General features: G+C 38.9%; 1 protein-coding gene across 1 annotated transcript; it reads right to left on the bottom strand.

Moving 5' to 3' along the window:
* Positions 1 to 586: 586 nt before the first annotated feature.
* fbxl6 (F-box and leucine-rich repeat protein 6) lies at positions 587 to 12,253 on the bottom strand. The gene is made up of 10 exons (XM_061255517.1): positions 12,144 to 12,253; positions 10,441 to 11,011; positions 8,362 to 8,520; positions 7,961 to 8,024; positions 7,428 to 7,559; positions 6,515 to 6,622; positions 6,306 to 6,419; positions 4,939 to 5,170; positions 3,409 to 3,649; positions 587 to 2,261 (listed from the first exon to the last, which is right to left on the bottom strand). Exons 2-10 carry the CDS (start codon positions 11,007 to 11,009, stop codon positions 2,126 to 2,128), a joined length of 1,755 nt encoding a protein of 584 aa, XP_061111501.1. The 5' UTR covers positions 11,010 to 11,011; positions 12,144 to 12,253; the 3' UTR covers positions 587 to 2,125.
* Between the last annotated feature and the right edge of the window lie 813 nt (positions 12,254 to 13,066).

Genomic DNA, 13,066 nt, shown 5'->3' with positions numbered 1-13,066 from the left:
CGTTTTGTGTTTACTTGTGTTGTCTTTGACTAATATTTAAATTTGTTTGATCTGAAACATTTAAGTGTGACAAAAATGCAAAATAAATAAATAAATAAAATCAGGAAGGGGGCAAACACTTTTTCACACCACTGTATATGCAACTTGCTTTACAGCTATGAAATATTAAAATAATAACTAATAATTAATATTAAAACCTACGTGTGAGCCATTCACAGTCAAAGCTGCGCTATAGCACTGTTGGAAGACTTTGTGAAAAGAGTGATACACACCCTGTGTTTTTAGGTATTAGATTTCCTTGCACATGAGGAGTACATGCCATTATCCAGAGCCAACCTGTCAAAAGACTGTCAAGTAAGATATTTCAATATTGATGGGACAAAACCATCGTTGTGCTCATGCCTGCACCTCTGTTAACAGCAGTTCAATGTTGCATTCAGATTATTATTTTTGTACTTGCTGTCATTTTAATTCTGCCATCATGTTCCCTTATGTTTTACTACAATTACAATTGTGTAATTTGGCATATTTTTACTGCCACTGCAGATTCATTTCTGATAAATTTGGCAGTCATAATTACTTGTACCAAAATAATACATTTATTTAGAATAGCAAAAGAACATGAACACCAATAAACAGACATAAAATACAATCAATTAGGACAATGAATACAACATTAATGTGAATAGGCAAAATCCAAAAAAGATTCTCGGACCTACAAATGCTGTATGTTAATGCTATAACCAAAATGCTCAGTCTCCCTCAGAATTCAGCTTTGACTCTGAAACAGCCAGCAGGCCTTTTAATAAGACATTGGGTGTCATGGACGAACCACTCATACAAACAGATTTGTTCTTAAATTGCTTCTACAAGTGATATAAAGGACTTTGGCGCATTCACCAATTTTATTGCATTTAGAATTTTTTCTTAGGTAGGAAGAATATTTACGAGTCATCCCGACCTGTCGTACAAATCATGTAAGCAACGCATTCCATTCACTTTCTATGGAAAGGCTTGCATTGCATGACGGTGCATCTGCATGACACACAACTTATTTTTCTACTCAAATGTTTTCGGAAATGTATTATAGTGGACGCAGTCTGTCCAATCAAGTGTCGACAGTGTTCCGAGGTGGATTAGGTCCCGCCTACAGCACCAACTACAGTGTTTCTTGACTCCAGACATCGTTGCAACCAGGAGTTTATGCTAATTCATAGTTCTCATGAACGTGAGCTCATTTACATATAGTTGAGATTCCATGGTTATTTAGGAGTTTTCAGAAGAGCAGTTGTTGAATCTGATGTGGCACACTCGTATGAGTCATTCATACAAAAGAAAAAAATTGAAATTTGCAATAAGAATATGAAAATTATTCCATGATACCCATCACACACAAATATACATATATACACACACAATAGTACTGTACTTGCAGACATAATTAGCACCCTAGTCCATAATGGGACTACTAGTGGTCTCTGCAAGTGGAAAAGAAATATAGTGGCAAGAGTGACTGACTGAACATTTAACTTTCTGAACATTACAAATTAGAACCAATATATTATAAGATGCAACTCAGCATTTCCAAGTTGTGAAATGGAACAGATGAGGGGAACATAGTGATGCACGGCTGCCATTTTGCACCAGAACACTCACCACACACCAACTGAGGTGGAGGGAGAGAACAATGTTTTTGTTAATTGAATCAGGTGGCAGGTTGAAAGAGCCATGGCTAGGAGTTTAGCCAGAACACAGGGGAACCCCCTATTCTTTGCAAAGAGTGTAATGGGATCTTTAATGACCACAGTGATTCAGGACCTCGATACATTAAAAAAAAATGTTTTTAAATACTAAAAAAGTCAAATCTGAAAGACAGCGTCTCCTACAGCACAGTGTCTCCATCACTGTGCTGGGGCATTGGGGATAATTTGACCAGAGGGAAGATTGCCCCCCAACTGGCCGACCAACCCCAGGAGGTCTCTCATCAAAGTACTAACCAAGCCCATACCTGCTTAGCTTCAGCCAATTGGCAGGAGCTGGGTGCATGATGGTATGGCTGCTGGCCGAGCCAATCAAAACAAGAGACAAACAATTTTAAAAGATTATTCTTGATGTTTCCAACTCATCAAGTTAATGGCAAGTTGTCCAGTAGTTGCTGGATGTCCTCCTGGCTACGATATATCCTCTTCAGGCCTCTGGGCAGATACCGGCAAGATGACAGATTTAAGTAGTTGAGTTCTGTACAGTGGCTTATAACTGACCTGCAAAATATGAGGCATACATTAAATACAGTTTTTTTTCTTTTTATTAATTTGACCTTTACATTAAGTTCCAGATATACAGTGGGCTCCAGAATTATTGGCATCCTTCATAAACTGACTTTCATGACTTTCACACACAACAGTCTCTAGAGTTTGCAGAGAATGGTGTGAAAAACAAAATACATCCAGGGAGAAGCAGTTCTGCAGGCAAAAACGCCTTGTTAATGAGTCAGTGGAGAATTTTATTTTAGAATTTTATTTTGACTTTGCCTATTCACATTAATGTTGTATTTATTGTCCTAATTGATTGTATTTTATGTCTGTTTATTGGTGTTTATGTTCTTTTGCTATTCTAAATAAAAAAGCTGACAGGAAGTTCACAGTAACACAAATACCACACATTAAAACAGTGGTATGCAGAAGAGCATCTCTGAACACACAATGCATCAAACCCCTTAAGTGGATAGGCTAGAGCAGCAGAAGACCATCCATCCATCCATTATCTGAACCCACTTATCCTGAACAGGGTCGCAGAGTGGCTGGAGCCTATCCCAGCATACATTGGGTGAAAGGCAGGAATACACCCTGGACAGGTCGCCAGTCCATCGCAGGGCACACACACCATTCACTCACACACTCATGCCTACGGGCAATTTAGACTCTCCAATCAGCCTAACCTGCATGTCTTTGGAATGTGGGAGGAAACCGGAGTACCCGGAGGAAACCCACACAAACACAGGGAGAACATGCAAACTCCGCACAGAGAGGCCCCGGCCGACCGGGATTCAAACCCAGGGCCTCCTTTCTGTGAGGCGGCAGAGCTACCCACTGCACCATCCGTGCCGCCAGCAGAAGACCAATAAGTGAAAAAAAATGTCTAATAATTTAAGTATAAGTGCTCATTGAGTGTATGTTTGAAGACAATATGTACATGTAATATGTAATGTTGTTTACTAAATACAGCCTTTTTCATCAAGGGTGCCAATAATTCTGGAGGCCACTGTATATGTATACATATCAGCTCTTTTAAAATGAATACTCCTTTGTACAAGCCAATATATTAGACAATGATCTCATTAAATTCAAATATTGTTGTCAGAGATAATCTACTGTACTTCCGATGAAAGTTAACCCCTGAAAGACACACCTGAGAGCATTTGAGGTAACCTTAGTTCCACTGAGGTTTAGAGAACGCAACCTATCTGCCCCAGAGCTGTGAACTAGGTCTCCCATGGCAACCTCCAAGTCCTGCTCAGAGAAGGGCTGGCTGCTGAGGTCCAGCTCTTGTAGGGTATGGCTCCACTTCTCTGTCAGCAGGTGGATGCCCTTCTTAGATGACATTATACTATTGCTACTGGAATACAGGCCCCAGTACAGACACTCCAGCTCTGTGGGGATCAGAGAACACAGCCTGATTAATCTTAGGGCTGGGTGAGTGAATTCACCACAATTCCTTCCGTATTACCATTTTCTTCCAGCTCATTTATTTATTTAAAACATATATTAATTAATCAGCAGAGTCATCAATATCTGAACTTACCAGCTCAGCGATAGACATGTAACTCGAATATGTAAACACAGTGCAGTCCGTAAGTACATTTCTGTTCTTTTAGCTGTGTCCTCCAGCACACTGAATTTGAAATGAAATGATGAAAATGCTATTTCCATCCATATTGCGCGATCCATGTAGGAACTACATCGCTCACAGTCCCATCACACAGCGGATGTTCAGGATATTAGAGAGCGATACACCGAGGCAAGTGAAATCAGGGCTCTACTATATACTATATACTATATTCTACAGCCCCTACCGAGACCCTCCACCCACCCTCGGAGCGGCAAGCCAATTATGCTGCTCCATGTGTGCTGGCCAACCTCGGCTTTGGCAGGACCGAGGGTGTGCAACTGCAACAAACTGATGCCTGCATGAAGGTCTGTTGCTTTAGCTGTACGCCACTGTGGCATTTGGCGAATTCCTTTTTCCAGAACTCTGCAGGCATCTTGCAGTGGAGCCTCTGTAGAACTTTTTATGAAGATGTCCAGAGCTAAAACAATTGTACCACTGTACAAATACTTACAGACTGCACTTAAAGCATATTTGAATTCAATTTATCAGTTCAGCTAAATCGCATATATGCGACTGAATCAACATAATAATCTACTCAATCTTTGATAAGACTTAATCTGCTAAATGAAAAACATGCCTATTGAAATTAGTATCAGCTAGTGTGCCAGATAATGTCAGGTGACGTCAGTGAAGTAGTGTTGTTTGCATAGGATTGGATAGGTTGGTAAGAACATAACATAAGAATGAACAGCAAGAGATTTACTTTGGCTTATATATTTTTTGTGCTTAAAGCTCATTTTAGTCTTTAAAGAGAGACTCTGGAGAGCATTTTCTCCTGTGTAGACTAGCCTGTGCGACAACCTTCTTTGATAAGATAAAAGCTTGGTTTGAACTGTTAACCATGCAAAGCTCTAGCCTTTCTGCCACCATAGGAGAGATTTTTCTCATGGAGAGTACTTATTCACTCAGGTAAAGGGTCCCACCCCTACTCTACTCTAATCTAAAAATGTCTGTGAAACTGAATTTTTTTCATGGTAAGTGTGAAACCCCTTCCCTCAACTCAACAGTTGCTTATTTCTCCACAATAAGTCTCAAGTACCGTACACTGACCATGACAGGGCAGTGTGGAGAGAGCTGTGGCAGTGATGCGTGTGCAGCCACGCAGGTCCAGGACACGCAGGCGGGGCGAGCCATGCAGCAGAGTGATCAGGTCATGGTCCATGATGAAGGACACAGAGGATGATGCAATGCACAGTTCCTCTAGATGCGGAAAGCCAGAGGCAGAGCAGGGACCTCTTCTGGCTGTTTTCGGCATTGCTGTGACATTCAGCATTCTAAAAACCTAAATACAGATCAAAAGTATATACTTTGTGCATACATACGACACAATGGCTCACGTTAAAGGCAAAAACAATCATGTACAGTGGTTTTCAATGGCGTTTGAAATGTATCAGATTTGCCTGAATTACAAATAATACATAAAACATACTGACAGGAAAGATATGTGTAACAGTACATTTTCAAAGACAAAATCTATTATTTGTCAGCATTTTTATTTTATTTTTTATAATAAACTGAAAAATGCTGTTTGCATAAATGCTGTTTGCATCTAGAGGCTCCAAATGAAAGCTAAACATACACAGATGAAGAATATTGCCTAAATGATGACAATTGTTTTACAACTGGCCACCACCTGTGAAAAATGAAAACAATGCACATTTTCTGTAACCCCCCTCTCCCCATTTCAACTATCATTGGAAAGACTGTCACAGTGAAGGAAAGGAGTAGAAATTAAGACCAAAGAGCATTCCAATGAAGTTAGAGATAGTAATACAATTTCATACATTAGGAATAGGGCAAAACAAATATCCAAGAGGTTGGAAACGCTAGTAAGCACTATGGGACCAATAGTAAGAAAGAGGAGGCTCCATCACACCACCCAGGCACTACCAAGATGAGGCTGTCCCTCAACCCTCAGCGTCCATACAAAAAAGAGACTGGTGAGGGAAGCCACAAAGAGACCATCAGTCACTTTGAAGGAGCTACAGGGTTCATCGGCTGAGAACAAAGTGAAGGTGCACCAGTCAACCTTTTCAAGAGCAATGCATAATGCTGACATGTATGGGAGGGTGGCTAGAAAGAAGCCTTTCCTCAAGAAGAGCCATATGACAGCACATCTGGAGTTCACCAGATGGTATGACAGTGGTCCAGCTAACATATGGGATAGAGTGTACGTTAAGTCCAAAGCCATGGGTATACAGCTTTTATTTTTAAGCAACAACAGATGAACAGATTAACATCACTGTTAACACACCTCCATGTGTAGTTAAATACAACAAATTAGTGTTACTTTCAACATAGTTTGCAAAAAAAAGTCTCCCTATGTAACACATAAATTGTATATTTGTAACACAAAAGTCAGAACACAAAAAGTGTCAATATTAACACATTTCGGAGAGTGAAGTTTGTGCATTTACCTGTAGTTTAGGACAGCCACTTTGTAAAGCTTGTATGCAGATAGGAAGCTGGCAATATCCACTATCCAGCTTAGTGTTAATTTCCAACTGTTTTAGCTCAGGACAGCATCCCCCCTGAGAGAAATACAACACAGACCCAGTACATATATCAGTTTCCTTGGACCAAGAACAAGTAATGACCTGTATGAGGAAGAAAGAACACAACTTACTGCAAGAACAGTGAGAAGTCGTTCACTTTTAGTTCCGTAGCTGAAGAGAAATTTCCTTATTCGACTCCCATACATTTCCAGAAAACTGACGAGGCCTTCAATCTGTATCTGCACACAAAAAAAATATTGCATATTTTAAATTTGTGAGCGATGATGCAATTTAACAGCCATTTGCATTTCAAAGTACAGTATGCCAGGAAGTAAGAAAATAATCAAATCTAATGGGGTCCATGGTGCTCTTTTATGTTATTTTTTAAAACAGCTCCAAAAAAACATCAAAAGAGACAGCTGAATGAGTGCAGTCAATAGAGATTTTCCTGAGCACCAGTTCAGTTCAAGTAGAAATCTTATTTCCAATTCATTTTTATTGCTTTAAATTGTAGATTAATGAATCCCATCCTCCCCCCCGACTTATCCACAAACCCATGCACCATCTCACCAAAATGTTTCTCTGTGGGAAATACTGGTTATTATTTACACTTCAACATGCTCCATTCAACTGCAGAAAATAGAGCAGTGTCGCCATATTAGAGGGAATCAAGATGTCAGATATTTTCAGCTGGACTACTATAAAACTCACTCAAATCATATGAAAATATTATTAAAATCAATACTAACATACACTAGATGGACATGGCACAGGCCAAGACACAAAATGTACACTTGCTTGACCTAGGGACTGCAAAGCCATCACTTCCCTTTATATTAGCTGACACAGACGCAGTCCTACCACATGCTTACAAATATACACATCACTTGCAACATTCTGCACAAATCCATAAATGAAGCCGTTTTTTTGCCGTGCAGTTATAATACATTACTTACATTTAGGTTTGGGTTTACTGTAACATAGTTTTTGGTATTAGATCTTAAATTAATCAAATGTGTCGTGAAGTGTTCTACTAAGGCCTACCTCTGAGTACTGGATATCGATGCTTTCAAGTGATGGGCAGTTTTTTCCAAGGAACTGAAAGGCCTTCTCAGTCAAACCAGAACAGTGTGACAGCTTCAGTGCAGAGAGTTGTTGGCAGTGCTGAGAAACAACCTATGAAACAAAGCTTTGGTCATCAACACTTGTCATTTAGTGCATGGAAAATACTCAGATTTACTGTGTGCAGATGAATGTGTGCAGATGAATGTACAATTTCCCTTGGAGTGAATAAATAGTAACACTTGTAAAATGTCATCCAATCCCTATGCAACAGATGATAACACATAAAAATGTTCTGGCAATCCTAAGGTGTCTCCAACTTACCAACTTAAAAAATGGAACTGAAGTGTATCGTATGTACATTTCCTCTTCTCCTTTCCCTCTCCAGCTGATCCCATGCAGCCTTATAAAACTTTGCTCCAGAAGGTCTTTATTTGGAGATACCCTCACTGGTCATATTATTATATATGTTTCCTTCCAGGAAAAAATTCTAATTTAATTTGCTCAAAACTTACCTGCACAACATAGTCCACATGTTTTCTCCAGTGAGATAGATGAAACTCTCTTAGCTGAGAAAACCTACAGATATAAAAAAGAAAGAAAGAAAAAGAAAAAATAAATATTGAAATATATAAAGCAGGTATTGTAACAATCATGCTTATTAGGCAGGATGGTTACAAAAAGAAAAGTAATTTATCCAGACATTCTGATTTCCCAGGGTCCAACCTTTCCCCTTCACAACAATAGCAACAGGTCATAATAACCATTTTACACAACTCCACTTACTTCCCAAAATTCCATTCTCTATATAATAGTCACAATGATTGTGGCAGAGGACTGTCTGAAGAAGCACAAAAGCACATCCTAAGAAGCACAAAATTCCCCTTACTATAAAAAGTAAATCTCTAGAACTTACCTGTTCTGAGCCAACCAGCTTATGGTGTCCTGAACCTTTAGCTGCATTTTTGGTGACTGTGTTTTCCCAGGCTGAGTCCAGCAGTACCCAATCGCCACACTGCACCACAGAATTGGATGAGCAGCAGCACCACTCCACAGATGGCAAACTCTGGCCACTCTTAGGCATCAATGAGAACAATATATGCATTAAAATTAAAAAAATATTGGCAAGGGAATTCATTATTATTTTTAAAAAATATAACATATTGCCGATTGAAAAAGTGAACACATACCAGATATGCATATTCATCCACAAATTCATGTATAGAAAACATGAACTTCCAGACACCCTTCAGAATCTATTTATTTCCACCTCCAATGTCCATTCACATCAAACGAGACACAGCAACAATAATCTACTCCTATCGCGCACACAAACATCAAGACACCAGTATAATCTTTCCTTTAGAGGCCCAAAGCTGTGGAGTGAACTAAGCCCTCAACTGAGATCTATGTCCTCACATACTGTGTTTAAAAAACATTTGAAAAAATATGTAATGTCTACCTAAACTGCTACTCAATATTTATCTCAGTTATTTGTTTCTCTTCTTCTTGTATCATCCCATGTTTAGTCATCATCCTATGTTGTCTGTTTCTTTTTTCTCGTATCATCCTATGTTCAATCATCATCCTATGATGTCTGTTTCTTCTTTTTCGTATCATCCTATATTCAATCATCATCCTATGTTGTCTGTTTCTTCTTTCTTATATCATCTTATGTTTAATCATCATTCTATGTTGTCTGTTTCTTCTTTCTTATATCATCTTATGTTTAATCATCATTCGATGTTGTCTGTTTCTTCTTTCTTATATCATCTTATATTTAATTATCATCCTATGTTGTCTGTTTCTTCTTTCTCGTATCAACTGATGTTTAATCCTTAAACATTCTATTTTCTTTTCTTTCTCGTATCATCCTATGTTGGATTTGGATTGGCTACATTTTATTTCGCCCGCTAAATGTACTAAATGTAATAAGTGTTGGCTAGGTGTGGAGCTCTGTACAAGCCTGTAAGGGCTTCGCTCCCACCTTGCACAGATTTGTACAAAAAAAAAAAAAGAAATTACAAAGGGTTTCTTTAAAAAAAAGAAAAAACTACGCATTTCCAGTTTACTATGCCATTAAGTGTTTATGTCACTGATTATTGAAGACACAAGTATTAAAGGGTACCTGTATCCAAAGCGAGCATATGCCTAGATCTATAACGCATAACGACATATTTCATTTATTTTAATTGCACTATGTTGGTCCTCTAACACTTCAGAGAGCAGACATATTGCTCAATACTTGACAAAGGAGTGACGTGTGCAACCCTGGTTTAATACTTTAAATCCGGTGACCCCAAAACACAACCAATTCTTAAAACTTTTTGTAACCATTCCAAATGTTTTACATTTTTTTCTTTCTTTCTTTAGGCTGAGATTAATTAAGTAAAATAGTGTTGCCAATCACTTTTGATTTGATTTAGGGGTGATATACCAAATAATAAACATTGACACAAGAGTAAATGTAATTAAATAAAAGTATATAGTTTTGCTATGTATGTTTGAACATAAAATACATATCATTATCTCTGTTGCTTATTATATGCAGCCTTTTTTCTCCATCGTCATTAAGGGTGCCAATAATTCTGGAGCCCACTGTAATTAAAGAGTTTTTTTAAAAAGCTATTACAAAAGAAACAAAGAGTTAGGCACTATTATTTACACTGAGGCTTTTTTTAATGAATGAATTTTGAATGGAGGTCAATGGTGGACACCGCCACCACCCCCTACCCCTTCACTGAGGACACGGTCCTGTTATGATGTTGATGCTGTCTGTCCCCAATGATAACCACGAGTCAAAGCCACGGATATAAGGAGGTAGCAATTACAACTTTAGGATCGAAAGGCAAACTAATAATGAACAACCTACCACTTCAATTTCAGGGCTGCAAGAATGAATTTCAGTGCATCAGTTACAAATGTACTGCAATTGTCAACAAATCAGTGTGCGTAGAAATTAGGATGGATATTGAAAGATATTGAATGGAATTACCTGCAAAGAAATGGTATTGGTCCTTCTTTCTTTACCACCAGCTGAAAAATGGTCACCAAAACTTCCAATGGCATGTTCTGACCCCATCTGTCATAGGCCTCCTGTTCATGAGAATGCAGTCCAGCTGCCTCAACTTTGACATTCTGAGTAATCGCTTTGCCTTTTATCCCAACTTTTGATATCTTGCTTTTCACCCTAGAAGTTGAAAGTTTAGCTCTGCCCACTTTGGTTTTCTTTCGCTTCCATACTCTCCGTTTTGGGTCATTAGAGATTATGAGAAGCATGTCCTCCCCTTGTTGGATAGTGTAACCAAGGCTGGGGGTACGATTAAACGTTTTCCTCTTGTGTTTTTTATCTATTTTTAAACTGGAATTTTTTTTAATAGTCTTTTTCTTGCTCCCAGCTCGGCATCCTCTCCTAGATGTCCCAGGTGGGCAGGAATCTGAGCTGCCAGCCCCTGCAGATTCAACAAAGCTTGAGGAAACACAGTCTGTGCTTGGCAAGATCTCTTCTCCCATTTCCATCCGGTCCAGTTCAACATTAGATACATAATGACTGGCTTCATCCATAGCTGAAAAAATAGCAATCACACATAGATTAAGCAAACAGAAATATTTGCTATGATACATGCTATGATACTCACCACTTATTATTTAAACATGTCAATAACGCTTCATTGTTAAAGAGGGGAAATAATTATAGAAAATGCTTCCGAAATTCAACAATAATAAGAACAAAAAGGCATCGACTGACAAAGAAAAGAAGATTCTGTCCTCGGCAAAACAAATCACAGAGAAAGAAAGCAGGGCAAATTGCAGACAGTAGGAGCAATCAAAGAATTAACTTGGATGAGGTAATGCTGTTTGAGGGGATTTAGGACAGACTGGTGAGTAAATTTCAGTGTTTTAGACCATAAATTCAATCAAGAATCAGGACCACAGCTTGATACCACAGGTTACAAGTATTTCTTCACAACTTCTGTGGTTGGAACTCCAAAAACGCATTATGTCATTGTCATGCCCACAACTCCTATTTCTTCTCATCCCATGGTCCCTCTAGTATATGAGTGATGCTAATGACGACAAAGAAAATGACAGAATGGATGCATGGCCACCTATTCAAGAACAAACCTCTGTTCAATTAAATATTGGATGGGTGTAAATTTCACCCCTCTAAGAAAATGTCTGTTGATGAGCAGAGGGTAGCTTCAAGGCAAGGGTCAACCTTGCTAATACATGAAACACGCGAATAAAGGGCACATATGCTGAAATTCACACATTTTACAAAGGTTCACTCCATGTCAAGTAGGCAAAGGTAAATTAAAATCAATTACTTAAACTCCATGTGACGTCATGATCACCCCTTGAAACATTTATGTGAATAGGTGTTCGGACCATCGTGAGCTAACACGGTCTTCCGAACACAGGGTCGCTGTGCAGTTATTTGTCGTTTTATGTATGAATATTGCTCCAATTTACACCAAAGTTTTTTAGTGTCTGGGATAGTCAATAAGCAACCATAATCGCCACGTTAACTTCTGGTGGAAGCGGCTTCTGCTTCTGTTCGGAACACGATGAGTTTATGTTAGCTAGCTTACTACAATGGTCATACAGTAACGTTACACTATCGAAGGCTAACTTCAGGAATACAATGATCCTTACGCATCAAAACACGGATTTGCTACCTGTCCCAAGCAAACTCACCACTTTAGGAAATCCACCAGCTGCAGGACAAAAGCGTAAAACAAGCGGACGGAACTCAAAGATGTTGCTGTGTGCTACAGTCAGTCATATCCTGATGTCAACAATCTGAGACTTCCGGTTAGAGTTTTTCAAAATAAAGGTTCGGTAAATAAAATGTTCTCTCAAGTCTAATTAGTGTAGTTTATCTTCTTGTAACTAATACGGCTGAATGTAATTGCATATAATTTAAGATTAGACCGGCATTTCTATGATCTGTTTACCTCATATGCTATTTGGGGGCTTCGGGCTGATATCTCCCATTTTTCTTCCATTCTGTTTACTATGTATAGCATCTTTGTGTCAGTCTGCTGTGAAAAGCGCAAAACCAATCAAATCACATTCCCTGGGGGACATCTTGATTGTAGAATATAAGACAGCTAAACAGCGGGATATGCCTCTAGAAATAGAGTTCCTCTATATTGGAAGGCTGAGTCTTTCTTGGAGGTGCAGGGAGGAAATTCTGTCAGTGTTACTAGAATTCAATAGTGAGTTACCGGAGAGAGTGTTTTTTGATTTTCTCAGTTATAGGGTGCACAGAGGAAGAGTGTTCTCTGACTGAAGATCAGGCAGTATGTTTTTGTCGTGTCTAGGAAACGACAGAGTCCAAATCTCCAAGACACCACGGCAGCAAGCTGTTCAGGAAAATCTGACTTTATTGAGCACAATTGCATAAAGCCGGACCAAAAACATGGACCCGAACTGCCATTTTTACACCCATTTTATACACCGTTAAGACATCATTGTCGCCAATCACCCACACTGTTCTTATCTTAACGCCTCCTAAACCATCAGCTGACTTGGCAGCGCTACCTTCTCGGTTCTGAAACCATTGTGGCGAATCGTCCTATTGATTTCCAAAACAAAAAAGGATTTTATTACATACA

The sequence above is a fragment of the Conger conger genome, chromosome 9, assembly GCF_963514075.1.
Source record: "Conger conger chromosome 9, fConCon1.1, whole genome shotgun sequence".
Classification (NCBI taxonomy): Eukaryota; Metazoa; Chordata; class Actinopteri; order Anguilliformes; family Congridae; genus Conger; species Conger conger.
This window is presented reverse-complemented; position numbering and strand designations above follow the sequence as displayed.